The sequence below is a fragment of the Centroberyx gerrardi genome, chromosome 8 (assembly GCF_048128805.1).
Source record: "Centroberyx gerrardi isolate f3 chromosome 8, fCenGer3.hap1.cur.20231027, whole genome shotgun sequence".
Lineage (NCBI taxonomy): Eukaryota > Metazoa > Chordata > Actinopteri > Beryciformes > Berycidae > Centroberyx > Centroberyx gerrardi.
The window spans coordinates 29,196,582-29,213,176 of NC_136004.1; the positions used below are offsets into that span (position 1 = coordinate 29,196,582).

The 16,595-nt window shown below is 42.1% G+C and overlaps 1 protein-coding gene across 1 annotated transcript in view; it reads right to left on the bottom strand.

Annotated features, from left to right (window-relative positions):
• Positions 1-16,595, bottom strand: part of adamts3 (ADAM metallopeptidase with thrombospondin type 1 motif, 3) — a 134,446-nt gene that overhangs the window by 97,234 nt on the left and 20,617 nt on the right. Inside the window, exon 4 of the mRNA XM_071917785.2 lies at positions 9,282-9,438. Within this exon, the coding sequence (XP_071773886.1) occupies positions 9,282-9,438 (157 nt within the window). The remainder of the gene's footprint in view (positions 1-9,281; positions 9,439-16,595) is intronic.

Here is a 16,595-nt window from a genome sequence, read left to right on the forward strand (position 1 = left end):
TATCTATCTATATAGCTGGTAAAACACAGTCCAGTGCCTGAACATACTGTACAATGTCTTCCTCCCTGCTTTTATTTTGAAATGCACAACCCTCGGACACCTCTGTGGGCCCTGGAGACTCCTCCTCCTCCTCCTCCTCCTCCTCCTCTTCCTCCTCCAGCCAGAAGGAGGACAGAAAGAGCCGGGGCGACACTGACCAGAGAGACATGGCAATTTATCGCCACAGGATCGCTCCCATTCACTTTGTGATTCCAAGCACGTTTTCCATTTGTTTGTCCATGAGTCATTTCAGCTCCCGCGAACCCGTGACTTTGCTCAGAGTAAGCATCTCTGCTCTGGTGTGTGTGCGTTTCTGTGAGCCTTCTGGGAAAATCAGGCTTGGATTCACGCTGCGAGAGCGTTCAACAATGTCAAGACCGCAAATCAGTTACTGCAAGTGTCTTACTGTCAGGATAGCCGCAGAAGTACGGTGTGTTCAGTGTGAGATTTGATTTACAAAGGAAATCTGTGTTGTGACTTAATTTTGCAAAACAGTCTAGTTACACCTGAGGAACTGAGACGCCCTGCTGCATGTGCTGCAATACTAATTTCATCTAATAACTTTGTGTTTTCATCGCCTGTGGGATCAACTGCAGTGCCAAGTTTGTTTGAGGTGAGGCATAAAAACAATGGGCCTCATTCACTAAAGCTTTCTTAAAGACTCCATAAAACGGCATCTTTACTTCCTTGATCTGATGCATTTCCTGTTCAAACAGGATGTTGGGGCGGGACATAATGCAGTGAGGAATCATTCAAAAGTCTAAACCAATGGAATATCAGTCATGGAGAGAAAGGCCGTTTTATTTGATGGGAGGAGTGTGGGGGATTGTTCAAAGATCTGATGGTTTTATTGGTTAGAAATTTAGATTTACACATACTAGTGCAGCGTGAGGTCATCATTAAAGAAAGTAATGGGAGTTCATATCATGGGGACTATACATTTTTCTTGGTTTGTTCTTAAGAAACCTGCCCACGTAAAAAACCAACATGGGATTCATGAAACACGCGCAGACTCTTGATTTTTGTGAATGTGACGATGATTGCTTGTAGATTGGATGCTTGTGCCTGTTGATGCTGATTAGCATCGGCAGACGCCCTGTAAACTGTAAACATAAAAGGCCTGCTGACTGAAGGGTGGTGAGATGGAAAACACTGCTGGAATGGTGCAGAATGGCAAAGACACCCAAGAAGAAAAACTCAAACTCTGAAATAGAAGTAAAGAAGAAGAATGGGGGACACACATAGGTTAGAAATCGATGAGAGAAAGGTTGCTCTTTGGTGGTGGGGTTTATCAGCCGAATCCAAAAAAGCAAAAAGACCAAGGCACTCTCTCTTTTAGATTAACAATGCCTTTATTGATATGGCATGGTTCTCTTGAATTCTGCGTTTCGGCCACATGCCTTCATCAGGGTTAGAGTTAGTACCAAACAAAAAGGCACACATACATATATGAGAGAGGAGGCAGTAGATTCAAATGACCCTAATTAGTAGGGGGAGTGGCACTCACATATCAATAAAGGCATTTTTAATCTAAAAGAAAGAGTGCCTTGGTCTTTTTGCTTCTTTGGATTCTGAAATAGAAGTGTTGTTGTCAGGAGAAAAAAACAAAAAAGAAACACACACCTTGGATGAAATTAAAGGTTAGGACTTAAAGTTAGAATCTCTAAAGCGTAAAACTCCAAATAGACGCAGGTGAAGGGCAGGTCTACTTGAGTTTACTGATTCTATTTTATTTTGCTTCTTTTTACTCTTCTTACAGTTCTCATTGCTTTTATTTACTGATGTTTTATTGCCGCTGTATCGTCTTGTTTGATTTCATGCCGGTCCGTAAAGCACTTTGTAAACCATTTTTATTAAAGTGCTAGATAAATAAAGTTATTATTATTATTAGGTCGCTGTCAAAGGGATCGGGGGAATAATAGGAGCGACTGTGCTGTCAGGTGTCCAGTGATCAGCAGAGTGGGACACCGGTTTAATTAAAGCAGCATGCCTATCAGATGGTGAGTTCAGACTTCAGGCTACATAATAATAATGTTGGTTTTGACTGTAGGAGCCGCCTGCAGCGTCCAAACACATCCGCCAGCCTTCAGCACAGCATGCTGCGCTCTGCGGAGGAGCGAGGGAGCGTATGATAATTATATGACCGCTGCTGAGGGTCTGATGCTGGGCGAAGGTGAGTCATCGGCCTGGTTGGTCGAGGCAGAAGCTCTGTCACCTCCTGAGGTTCATTTTGACTTCCATTCAGTCAGTGCAGTCAGCCTGCTGTTCTGCAGCACCGAGAGTCACGGAAACAACATTCAGGAGGTTGAGGTCGGTGTCACAGAGTAATTGAAGAGTGGTATTGTTTGCGATTTAAATAGGGAAATGCGTTTGGAGACAGTGCTTTCATGGGCGCAGTCTGTTAAGATAAGATAAGATAAGATAAGATAAGATGAGATAAGATAAGCCATTGTTGGGCTCATGGGTCTTTATATCGTAATCATTCACTTTAATCAATCAGCTAACAAGTGTTTCCAATTGAATAGAATTCCCTATGAATTTGTTCATATGGGTCTAGCTTTGTTAATATGGTTATTATCAGTAGGCTTACAAAATTGAATTGAAACACATTTTGTTGTTAATATGAGGTCTGTAATTACTGTAAAAGTGACTTTGCATGAAGAATAGAACGTTCCAAGTAGAACCCTCCTCAGTGTTTCTGCCCTCACACCCGTTTACAAACAGAAAGAAAAATAGAAGAAAAAAAAAGATGAATGCCGAGATGGAAACTTACTTACTTCGTGAGTGAAGTAAGCAGCATTTAACTGAATAGTAATACTTTTCAACAATTATTAAGGAAGCAATAGAAGACTAGAAATACTGCAGTTGAGTTTGTGGCAGCTGGTTCCTAGTTGCTAGTATGTTTGATGTAAAATTTCTCAGTTTTAGAAGACAGACGGCAACATGATCTGTAAGGAAGCTTCCTTCTCGCCTTTTCACCTTGGTCATTTTCGATCAAAACTCTCTTCCCTGAAACAAAATATTGACCTTGCGAAGCTCTGTAAAGAAACAACGTTCTGGATGATTATTAGCACTTTTCTGTGTGTAATCCCCAGGCTTTTGTTTGCTTTCCTTGGCATCTCTTATCACAGAAAAACGTGTTTGAGAGGAAAATAGAAAATGTCACGGCTGTTAAACTTGCAGGAGCGTCAGCAGAATCCCCTGTTTCCACAAACTTGAAGAGTAAAACTGAGAAATTAAGCGAAAAGGTGACAATTATTTATGCAGAATCTCATTCCATAAGCAGTGGGATAATGTTTTGTTATGCATGAGGATCACAGCGGGCACAGTTCCCACAGTCGAGGCAACTGTGCCCGCTCCCGAACTGTTGAGAATTTCGCCTCATCATCCACTGAAACGGGAATAAAGGAATGCCTACTTCAATCAAAACCCGCACAATGGAAATACAACTGCATGCAAAAGGATTGTATGTTAAGAAGAGATGGTGTTTTGGTCAAATGCTGACAAATTGTGCTGTTACACATCACCAGGAAGCCACTTTGTCGGTTTTCCCCGGAGCCTTTCCTTTCATCTGTCTGCTGCTGACACTCTGCTTCTCCTCTCGGAATAAAAAGGTGCTGATCCAAAAACACCTTGACCTCGCCCCTGAGTTCAGGGGGACTGTAATGGGGAGCAGCATCTCTCTCTCTCTCTTTCTCTCTCTCTTTACCTCTATCTCTCCCTCTCTCTTGCTCTCTCCCTCTCTCTCTCTCTCCCTCTCTCTCTTTCCCTATATCTCTCCCTCTCTCTTGCTCTCTCCCTCTCTCTCTCTCTCTCCCTCTCTCTCTTTCCCTATATCTCTCCCTCTCTCTTGCTCTCTCTCTCTCTCCCTCTCTCTCTCTCTCTCTCTCCCTCTCTCTTACTCTCTCTCTTACTCTCTCTCTTTCCCTATATCTCTCTCTCTCTTGCTCTCTCTCTTTCTCTCTCTCCCTCTCTCCTTCTCTCTCTCTCTTTACCTCTATCTCTCCCTCTCTCTTGCTCTCTCTCCCTCTCTCTCTCTTACTCTCTCTCTCTCCCTCTATCTCATTCTCTCCCTCTCTCTTACTCTCTCTCTCTTTCCCTCTATCTCCCTCTCTCTTGCTCTCTCTCCCTCTCTCTCCCTCTCTCTTGCTCTCTCTCTCTCTCTCACTCTCTCTCTCTGTCCCTCTCTCTTACTCTCTCTTTCCCTCTATCTCTCCCTCTCTTGCTCTCTCCCTCTCTCTTGCTCTCTCTCTCCCTCTATCTCATTCTCTCCCTCTCTCTTACTCTCTCTCTTTCCCTCTATCTCTCCCTCTCTCTTGCTCTCTCTCCCTCTCTCTTGCTCTCCCTCTCTCTCTCTTTCCCTCTATCTCTCCCTCTCTCTTGCTCTCTCTCCATCTCTCTTGCTCTCTTTCTCTCCCCCTCTCTCTCACTCTCTCATTCTCTCCCTCTCTCTTACTCTCTCTCTCTTTCCCTCTATCTCCCCCTCTATCTCTCTCCCTCTCTCTCTCTCTCTCCCTCTCTCTCTCTCTCTCTCTCACTCTCTCTCTCTCTCCCTCTCTCTTACTCTCTCTCTTTCCCTCTATCTCTCCCTCTCTTGCTCTCTCCCTCTCTCTTGCTCTCTTTCTCCCCCTCTCTCATTCTCTCCCTCTCTCTTACTCTCTCTCTCTTTCCCTCTATCTCCCCCTCTCTCTTGCTCTCTCTCTCTCTTTCCCTCTATCTCTCCCTCTCTCTCCCTCTCTCTCTCTCTCTCTCCCTCCCTCTCTCTCTCTCTCTCTCTCTCTCTCTCACTCTCCCTGAGGAGCCCATTCACGGAGCATGTTGACTTAGGCCAGCACTCTGGCTTATGGTCCAACTCCGCAGAAAACATTCAATATCGCTGATTTAAAGTCTGCATACTATCAGTGTACAGCACGGTAAACAGAAGCACACAGGCTTGCCCAGTCCATTGTACTATCAATACTGGAGGCGGTATCTGTAAAAAATAATGTTTATCCAACCCCGTGAGGAGCGGAGGTCAACTTCAGACCGAAATACATGAAACACGACGGCAAATCATCACTTATGGATCCAAGGGGATTCCTGTGGTTTTTCATGTTTGGGGGAACAGCAAGATCAGATACACAACGTCCTGCAGAGTGTGGAGTGTTACTCTTCCATGAAATACAGTTTTGGGGAAAAGCCCTTCAAAGTCCCGCTGCAAGCCCACAGAACAACACCGCCACACCTGGCAGCCGCCCAGGACGACCGGTCTGCTGACGTTGAGCGGAGAACAGTTCACCCAAACATTTAAATTCGGTCACTATCTACTCGTCCTCGTGCCAGTACAAACTCGAATGAGTGTTTCTTCTTCATACAACTTACCAGGAGTTCTCCAGGCTCGCTGCCGGAGAAGCTTTCTTCCAAACACTCGCAGTTAAATGGAGGCCAGTCCTTCAGGTCCTTCAAAAAGGGCAAATCGAGTTTTCCTCCGTTGTTTTCAGCTTCCGCATTGCCAAACCTGGCGAGGCCGCCCTGGCCGCGCTACGCTTGTGAGGTTTGGTAATGCAGAAGCTGAATACAATGGAGGAAGACTCAATTTGCAAAACTGATCAAATTAATTTTTTTCCACTCACAGACTGATCACATGGTGTCAGAGGTCTTGGATTACGCTGCAGCTGTATGGAGTACTTTTACGGATATTTTTGTCCTTTTTGAAGCCTAAAGGGCTGGCCTCCATTTGCTGTAATTGTTTGGAAGAAGCCTGGAGAAATCCTGGTGAGTTGTATGAAGTAAAACACTCCTCTGAGTTTGTACTGGCACGAGGATGAATAGATAGTGACCGAATTTTATTTTTTGGGTGAACTATCCCTTTAAGAGAGGAGAGAGAATTATTCATTCTTTGCCATCACCCAGAGTCAGTCTGGAGATTCAGACTGGCAATCTTCTGGTCAGAAGACATTACTGAGATCAAAATGGTTCAAGAAAAGGACTCCAATCAATATAAAATTATCATAATACAGGAGTAATACAATGGAGCCCACAGAGGAGCCTCTGTACTGTCCAAACCCCCCCAGCACCAACAAGCTCTGATATTAACCCTTTACTAGCCACCTGTCAAGAGAACAAGGTTTTTTTTCCCATTAGATTAACGTAAAACTTATGGTAATATCGCAGTAAAAAAGAATTCCAGGAAGAATTTCACTATGAATAACTTAAAGCTGCAACTTCGCACATTGGCGGCTCAAAGGTAACTGATTGAAAAATGTGAACTTCAATACCCAGAAATCTTGAAAGTTGACGTCAGTAAACTGCTCACAGCACGGTCTGTGATTCTTTATACCAAAGGAAACCAAAGAGACAAGAGAGGAAAAGATCTAATGTTGGTGAGTCCAGCCTTCTCTGGACGGAGAAAAGTGTCCACACCTGACACCAGAATTTCATTTGGGCAACCAGGGCGAATCTACAGTGCCTCAATTAAGCGTGGATGGGACGCTCTTCTCTGCTGCAGCCTCTCTTTGTGATTTAGCCTGAGGAAGACGACTGTATTTTGACACAAAAAGCTCGTCTAGTGCAGCTTTAACAGAGAAGACTGATAGGATCGACCGACAACCTGCTGTGATCACCGCTTTAAAGTAAATCTTCAGCTCCATATTTGACATTTATAATTCAAACGGAAAGCATTTTTCAAAGACCAAAAGCAATTTGTTGCTTGCTGATTACAACAGCCTTAACTTTTATTCATTTCCCTAATTAGAGCTGCAGTGTGTATTCCACAGGCAGCATCATATGTGTCTCCTGCCGTGCTGTGAGCGCCTCAGACTCTGCTGGCATTACAGATTTCCTCTTCCCTCCCTGTTAGATCTCCGTTGTCTCCTATTGATCAAATTAAGGGCCGTGCAGCTTTTGCCTCGCAAGCGAACCGATCATAAACAACCCCGAGAGCTGCCATTTTGGATTCAACAGTGTGACATTTCAGAGGCTTGTAGCTGGAGAGTGTGTACCTGTGATATCATTAATTACAACAGACATGTGTGAGCGGCACAAGCTGCTCCTCACAGTCCAAGGCCTCTGCAGCTCAGAGCTTTTCTGAGATCAGCAGCTAAAAACAATCCGCTTTCCCTTATTGAATGTGCTATGTTTTTCATTATCTTAAAGCCATTCTGATATAAAGGCTTATGCTTAAATGCTTGAAATTTGTTTCTTAGACAAATATAAATAGTGACGTTGATGCCTATGTATGAATTTCTTTCCAAAGCCTCTGACTTTCCATCAAGGCAAAAGGCGGCTGCTTTAAAGAATCTAAAATATAAGATAGTTTTGATTTGTTTAACACTTTTTTGGTCGCTGCATGATTCCATTTGTGTTATTTCATAGTTTCGACGTCTTAACTGTTATTCTAAAATGTGGAAAATAGTAAAAATAAAGAAAAATGTGGTGTGTCCAAACTTTTGACTGGTGTATTACTTGAATAAAATGTGATTACAACTCCTGCCAGCATCAGTCTAAAATCTTGGACTTATATTGTGCTCATTTGATTGTATGTCAAATAAACATTCATACTGTGCCTATAAGTGCATTTAAGTAATTTTCACCGCTTGTGTGCTATCACACTAAGGAAAGAAACAACAAAAAAACAAAAAGCGCAATTAACACTGAAAACATTGCTCATTTCATTGTTGATCAAATAAATATTCCTGTTGTGCATGTAAGTGCATTGTAGCAATTTTCACAGCTGCTAGCTTGCTAAGGAGGCTAAATGACGCTAAGGCTCATTTTTTATGAGCGTAATTAACATTGGAAAGTCAAAAAGTCAAATTTGGAATTGAGGATTGAGCCGCTGATTACCGGAGCGCTCCTTACTCCTTCTGTGGGCTTTATTTGTTCTTTAAAAGTGTTAGTATGCTACGGCACGAAGTCAGAGGAAATGACTTCCGTGATAGAAATCAGGGCAGAAGTCTCTACCTGCAGAGGATTTTATGTAGAAGTCAAATGAAGTGTAAGATTTGTACTTAATCAGTCTGTGTGAAGGTGCTGGGACAAGTTCACAAATTAACACCGAGACACGTCATGTGTCACACGGCTGCATGACACACCATGACCGTGACACCACTGTGCTGTGTGCTCGTATTAAGACAGCAGAATGCACAGCAGGCCTTGTCTGGACTGGCGAGGGTTTAGCTGTGCCGTCGCCCGTCTGGATCAAAACTAGCTTCAGATCCCGGCCGAATCCTGACCAAACAGATAGGATGCTTCTGGTATATTCTGACTGATTCTAAAAAGATTCTATATTGTGGAAAAGTTTTGCACTGCATTCAGAATTAACCTGTTAAGCCCTAGCCCTAGCCCTAGGAAAAAAAGCCTAAAATAACACACCCAAAATGAATCAGGAATAGCTCCTCAACCATAAGGCTTATATGCATATTTCTGGTCTCCTTTGATAGGTAAGAAGCTAAGGAATATGAATCCATTGTAAATAAACCTATATCTATTACCATTCCAGAGTAAATGGAGATGCAATAAAGGAAAAAATAAGATTTTCATCCTCGCCTAGTATATAATCTAAATTTCAAAGGCAATATCACCATTATAACCAAGATCTCATGGATAATGATGCAACTGAATGTCTTCTCCTACTCTTTGACTATAACTGTAACTGTAAATTTGATGAAAATACACTAAAATACAACATTTATGATACAATTTATAAAGATATACTCAGGCGGTCTCCATGTTTTGGCCATGTTTACTGTTTACATGTTGACTGTTTACTGGGAGTTTTACTTCAAAACACTATTTATTTCCATATAGCCATGTTACAAATAACATACATCTCCCAAAAACATTGAAATAGTAATAAACACAATGAATACTGATCAATATTCATATGTGACTGAAGAGCTCCATGCTATACAGGCAGATTAAAGTCATAATCCATGACATTTTCACATAAATACATTTCCGTTTTGCTACTCTCTATAACACTAGAGTGATTCGACCTATATCCAGTTCATGAAAGCTTTTACATTTGCTGTTCTAAACATCCAGTGTCTGGTAGCTCTTTCCTGGGAAAAATCCTCTGGCAGGAAGTGATGTGTTTTGTGTTTCTGGCAGCAACAGCAGCGGGATTTGTTCGGAATAAATAGAAGAAGAGCTGAGTATTTAGCATGAGCAGCGACAGCCATTACAGTATTTGTAGTAGTAGCGGTAGTAGTGGTAGTAGGAGTAACAGTAACAGTAGTAGTAGCAGTACAGTGTGGACAGACCTTGCAGCTGGTAGTCCACAGAGATGTCGGAGGGCGCCTGCAGCAGAGCCGACCTGCGGTAGACCACGTGCACCCGGCCTTGGTCCTCCAGCTCCTGGGTGCCTCTCTCCAGCGGCTCGATGAAGTATTCGTCCGAGTCGGTCCGGATCATCCCAGCCTGCAACACACAGCGGGGAGATGAGGAGCCATGATACTCACACAGCTGCCAGTCAACCTACTGCTGTACTGTGAGGTAGATAGATAGATAAACACACGGGCTGACTGGGTGACTGATAGTTGAATAATCACTGTGATATATTAAACATATCCAGTTATAATAATAATAGTATAACTTTATTTGTATATTGCAGGTAAATTGAGAGAGTGACAACTTAATCCCCTTTTTTCAACTAAGTGTAAACTGTCTGTCTAAAAAAGGGAAAAAGAAAATGTAATTCCTGGCAACCTATTCAATTTCTTTCTTTTTTTTTCTCACTTTACAGACTTAAAGAATAATACAAATAAAGTAAAAAACAACAACAACAACAAAAAGAATAAATACACGGTAAGAAATACAAGAATCAAAGCAGTTTACAAAGTACTTCACAGGAATATAAAACAAAAAATAGCCACAATATTCTATTTTTTTTCCTTTTATATTGGGATGCACTATCAGGGATTTGGTGGGATGGGGGGATGGGATGGGCGTTGTTATTATGAAAAACATGCTGTTTCTACTGTATATGACAGAGTCAGACAGACAGACAGACACACACACACACACACAGATGCCACTTTGATGACATAATGTCCCACATACCATGTCGTAATAAAAAACAGATGCACTAAATGTAACATACAGTACAATCAATGTATGCATGAATTCAGTTTGTTTATCATTATTGATTGCTTACTTTAAATGTATTTATCCTTTCTGAGTGACAATGTGATCAAAGCAGCGTAGAAAGCTCCACGTTGTTTCTGACACACTGGCATGAAGTTGCCTCCAGACTTCCAGCACTGCAGCATATTGTGAAGCAAGTCCTGCCTGTGGTTTAGGACAGATTTCAAACCGTCTCACTGCCCACCTGACAGCGTGATGTAAGACGCAAAGATGAATTTACAGCTCATAAAATCCATGAAAGTATCTAGTGAAGCATGCTTTGCACTCATGAATATTGAGTTGAGGCGTAAAGCTGTATCAAAACACGATGCGGTTGATATGCTGGTATGATATGCTGCCGGCATTCAGACACACACACACACACACCCGTGAGCTAGCATTCCACTCCAATTTGCTAAATCAATAATATGCAATTTCTCTGATTAATGTGCATTTTCTCAACACAATCCGCAATCAAATATAAGAAATGTGCCTGTTGGAAATGTCACAAATGCTAATTAGAATGTAATTAAGCCTCTGCCTTGTATAATTTCTTGTTTCATACCTTTTACATCACTTAGCACTTTATATTGAAGCACTTTACTCAGACTGAGACTTACTTATACGCTTTAATACTTCAGTATGGTAGGAGTGACTCTGTTTTGGCCTTGGTCTGCTGTTTATCTGAGTTATTTATTGGTTTCAGTGTCTTTTATTCATGTGATGTCTTTACTACATGTTGTTTTAACTGTTTTTCTGAGTATTTTAAACCCTGGCTGCAAACCAAAATTCCCTCAGGACAATAAAGTTGAGGTTGAATTGAAGTTTACATATGCATATAAAGCAAATTTGAATGGGCTGTTCAATTGGACTGTGCAGCGCTCACAATACTTGTGAATGCCGGCGGCGACAGCACCGGGCCCAGGGAGACAGCAGGGAGATTAAAGAGCGACATCAATGATTTAATGTTTAACTATCAAGTTGATCCATTAGCATGTAGTGTGAGTTGCCTTGGCAAGAGAAAATGCTGTGTGTGTGTGTGTGTGTGTGTGTGACTGTGCACCTGCATGTACACAGAGCTGCCTCTCAGAGAGCTCCAGTGGAATGTGCTCCAGCTCTCCATCCAGCTCCACACAGGCCTTTACCTGGCTTTGGGCCTCTTCACTGAGCACATATGGTCCTCTGCAACCAACACACACACACACTGAACTCATTCCCAACTCCCACAGTCCCCGATCAACTGAAAACTCCCCCCAAACATTGCCCAGATTACATGCACTACTGCCCATACTCTGGTTAAAGGTTTTATTCAGGTCCACATGCGCCTTTGATTCCCTGCGATTGAGTCTGTCTGTCTGAGTCTGGCCATGAATAAACAAATTAACAGAATATTCCTGTCCAGCTAACGCCGAGCGCTAACTATACGACTGTCAAAAACCTAAGATCGCACATTAAACAACGTTCTTTCCTGTAGTTACTTGTCTTGCCGACGCAAGAGTGTGTTCACTTAACGATGTGGGACGGACGCACATCAACAGATTCTTCACTTGGAGGAGAGAATGGTTGGGGAGATGCAGGCAGCATGCAGGCCTGTCTGTTCTGCACAGAGAGATAAATAAAGCCGTAATGATGATGTGTTGCTTTGTAGTTTCCACCTCTTCCGCCTGGTTTCCTCAGGAGCTGCTCATTGGCTATCGCTGCTCACTGTTCTCCAAACCTTTCTTTACATATCTGTCACTTCCAGAGCATGGCAGATTCCGTGCTGACACAATCAAACATGTTTGAAAACCTCTTGATGTCTGACCCGCTGAAGCTTAACGAGCTTCGGTGACGGCCGCACGCGCCGAGTCGCTCCGACGCAAGGATTTTGTCTCAGATCTCGAAAACTTCAGAACGAGAGCTAAATCAGGCTTAAAGTCTTGTAGTGCGCACACAGCTTAAAGTGATGCTGAACTTTGGTCGTACCTTGGGTTGTGTATCTTCCTCCACGATAAAACCCCAAAATCGGCGATTCTCTGTTATCCGTTGCTCCGGTAGACGAGATTGGATAATCGTGTTTTTTCTCTCTGCATTCACTGCCATTGTGTGGCCAAACAAGTCTGAAAATAACACTTCTAACACATAAACAAGGTGTTTAAGTGAATCGCTTTCTTTATGTTTATTAAACCTTTGAGTTTGACCAAAAGCGTTTCGGTGTTACTCTTGTTCAGACTGAAAGGTTTAATAAACATAAAGAAAGTGATTCACTTAAACACATGTGAGCGATACGACTATTTGTATTGTCAGAATCTGCTTTCTGCAGAATCTGTGTGATTTTCTGTTTCACCACACAATGGCAGTGAATGGAGAGAGAAAAAAAAACATTATCTCCTCTACTGGAGCAACATATAAGAGAGAATCGCCGATTTTGTGGTTATATCATGGCCAGGAAGCTACACAACCCCAGGTACTACCGAAGTTCAACATCACTTTAAGATGTGCCTCCCACAGACTGAACAGTCTGCCAGTAAAAAGATATAAAAAGGTCTGACTGAGCAGCAGGTTACTTTTAATACAGGGGAAAGAAATGATGATCCCAGTGGTAACAGTAATAATAAATACTTCTCACTGGCATGTTTTTTGACATCAAAATGGATCCGTAGTGCTGTGTGACCTGTTTACAGTAATATGGGAATACGCCAGGCATCATATCCAGGTTTCTCATAATCAGAGTATGAGCTTAATCAGGTTTTTCTAACCCAGTTATGACATTTACATACATCGACCGAAAACCGGGTTACTTGAGTAACCGGGTTAATAATGGATTTCTCTGTGCGTGTAAACGAAGCCACTGCTTGGCATCGTTTCTCATAATCATTACCATGGCTGTTTTACAACAGGAGGAGCTATAAAACTACACTGCAAGAAACAATATGTTGAAAACACATGTATAGCCCTGTTCATGGGAGTAGTATTACATGGAAACCTGTAATTAATGAAGTCGGATGTAATCGCATAAGGCCATGATTTTACAATTCATCTTTTCCTGAACAAAACTTGGAAGTTTGTGCCAAAACATTTATTGACAACCTTTCTCTATAGATTCCACTACTGCCTCCATTTTTCATGACAGGAGGAAGACAGTAATTGGGCGTCTAGAAGAAGAAGGAAAAGAAAGTGTGTGCCAAAAACAAACAGAGTTCAATTTGCACAGACTATCAGAGGACCTCTGTCTCCACCGAAACACAGTAGGTCATTTGTGCTGGAATCTCTACTTTAGAAACTTCAGACATGGCAGATTCACATGGGATTCAAATCACAGACGATCTCTGCAGTTATTAAACATCCCAAGGTCATATTAGTTCCAGACAAAAAGAGCTCATGAAAGAGCAAACTTGAGCGCCCCATGCTTAGAGAATTTAAAATCAGACCTTTGTTCAAAAAAATCATCTCTGGAGCTGATATCTTTCAATACATGTACAATATCAGAGGTGTGACCAAGTCAAGTTTGCTCGAGTCCCAAGTCAGTCTCAAGTCTTGAGGCACAAGTCTCAAGTCAAGTCTCAAGTCTAAATGTAGAACAGCAAGTCAAGTCAGAACAAATCAATAGTCCAGTATCAGTTTAATATCTTAAAGAAAACTAAATATCTAGGACTTTTCAATGCAATATGGTTTTAATAGGATAAAAACTTGGTAAGAGCATCATGAGTTTGATTTCTATAATCAGTTTCAACTTCAATAAATTCAATCATTCCATACAAATTCAGAAAACAGAATTTAAATTCAGTCGTCCGCTGGAACAAATCTCATCACTTTCAATCTGAGTCATTTACACAAACACAAGATCTCAAGTCAAGACTTTAGAAACCTTTTCAAGTCATCAAAGTACAAGTCAGAGTCAAGTCCCAAGTCACCAGAACCCAAGTCAAGTCGAGTCTCAAGTCTTCTCTTCATGCATCAAGCCAAGTCTCAAGCAGTTAAAACTGTGACTCGAGTCCAAGTCGTGTGACTCAAGCCCCCATCTCTGGTACATATGCTTATCAAAAGAAAATGTAGAAGTAGAATGTGACTGTACTGAATTCCTGACTGTCAAGGATCCTGAGCCACATGCTGCTTATGCAATTGAATGTATGTAGATAACAGTATAAAGGATGGAGAGAGATACTGGAAGAAATCTTGAATCCTGGGCACCATTTACAAAAGAGCACACATTTTCAAATGAAATCTTGATAAGACAACTATAGTGACAGCCAGAGGTTATGAAAACATGAATGGATATGGACTGTAGCGCGGGAGAAGAATATATTAAGTTACATCGCTATTCAAACCCAGTGGTTTCCAGCGCATGTCCTCCTCATCACAGAGGACAGAGGGCTTTGATGATGATGGCCGAACTTTCAACAAAACTTTCAGCTTGTGGGTTGGACATGCTGCTGGGGGGGAAATCAGGACAGGGAAGTGATCGAGACGCACTCTCCCCTCCATCAGCAACTACCGAAACTTTTTAAATAGAAGATAGAAGATCAATACCTCCATCAGCCTAACTTCACTGAAATGTGAGAACACGCCATGCAGCTGCCATGAAGCTCTAGCTCAGGTGTGAAGGATGCATGACATATAAATGTGAAAAAAAAAAAAAAAAAAAGTTCATGTTAGCAAACATTTCAACATTTACATTTCCCGTGTTTGTTAACTTAAGCTTCTTTGCGGCAGGGATTTCCTCCGCCCGCTCTTTGTTTGCATTTATCTTATAGCTGCAGGAATCCCTTGCAGATCCAGACTGTAAACATTCTGCATGTCAGCAGGGATTCTCACGCTGACATGCAACCTGCCAAGCGACCTGCCAATTACAACAAGTAATAGATATTTGAGGACAAGGTCGGTGGATTATCCGGTCTGAATTACTCCCGGCGTTCCTCCTGACCCCGGCCGGTCACACTGCTGCTATTTCTCATTCACTCTCGCGCTCATCTTCCTCCTTGAGCCACTCTTCGGCTCGCAGCCAAACAAATCCACCTGAGTGCTGACAGGGACTGAGCGCTGAGGCGACACCCGTGCGTGAAACATATTTTAAATAAAACTGAATTCAATATCGTTCTCTCTTCTCTCCTCCCCCGTGTGCAGGAGTCAGAAACGGAGCAGAAAGTTTAACATCTCAGAAGTTAATTGGCTCAGACACACTGTGTAAAAACGCAAAGTTTCCTCGTGGGACAAAATCAGTGTCCGCGGTCAAACTGTGCAGTAATCGATCCGGGCCCTCAGCAGCACCAGTGTTTATCATTTGTTTGTTCATCATTATGGTTTGTCCATTTAGGAGCACTGGCCAGCAACCCATAATCATCTCATTCAGTAGAAAATGAAAAGGCAGAGCTGACACTAGACCTGCACTTCTACTCTGAGACTTGATAAATAAGGGTCCAAGCCTATTAAGAAGGCACTTTGGATGAAGGGAGGATTCTGTAGCTGCGCACACACACCGTCAGACGGATAACTGGATGAAACTTATGCATCACACACAAAGACGAGAATTCATTCTGTCACTATCCAACTGCGATCATCTCAACAAAACAGAAATTGCCTTCTTCGTGCTTGTGAACTGGCAGAGCCAAACGGTGTGAGACAAAGCACGAGGGACGTGGTCTACCTCCTGAACCAATCCACAATGCATGTAAATGAGACCGAGAGCCGGCATTTTAATATTGATCAAAGCGCTCCACATCTCACACAGCTGGAGACTGTTTGGACCACATAAAAGATCTTTCTGTATATAACAGATCATGATCGACTAGAGACATCGCTGCACACAATTTGCATTTTCACTCAGTGGCGCTGTTCTTAAGATTATAATTTCATGAACTTGGGGATGAGAAAGTAACTGGGCCAGCTCTCATCAATACAGTCTGTTTCCTTAGTCTGAATGCTTTTTATCTAGGCTTGTCCCTGATTATAAAAGGAATAAAAAACAACTTGTTAAATCCCTCCTTTGCTTTACCTAAACCTGCAAAAAGAGACCAATGTGTAATTCATCTGCTGCAGACATGCTCTCTCTTAACAAAGCCAAAATCCTTCCCTCTCTTGATTGCAAAGGCGTTGCAGTAATCTGTTTCCACCAAAAGAAATGCTGAGCTCTCGCCGATTTGAATGGATACATAAGCAAATTGGATAAGGCTGTCCTGAAATTAATTTGTCATCCATCCTTAAAGTAGAGAAATTGCATAAAAGGACATTACTCCTTTCCCTCTCCTTTCTGAATGAATGCACTAAAAAAAGAAAAGAAAAAGCTTAAAAATGCATTTTTCAGCTTATTACAAAGCTTTTCCAGGACAGGATGAACTGAAACAGGTTCTGCATCCAGGTAACAAAGTGTGATGAATATAATTGTTTGTGTTGTATAAAAGTGTCATTATCAATTGACTGAATTGGCTGATAATGGTTCCAGATACTATCCTGTGTGTTTCCCTGTCTGATCATGC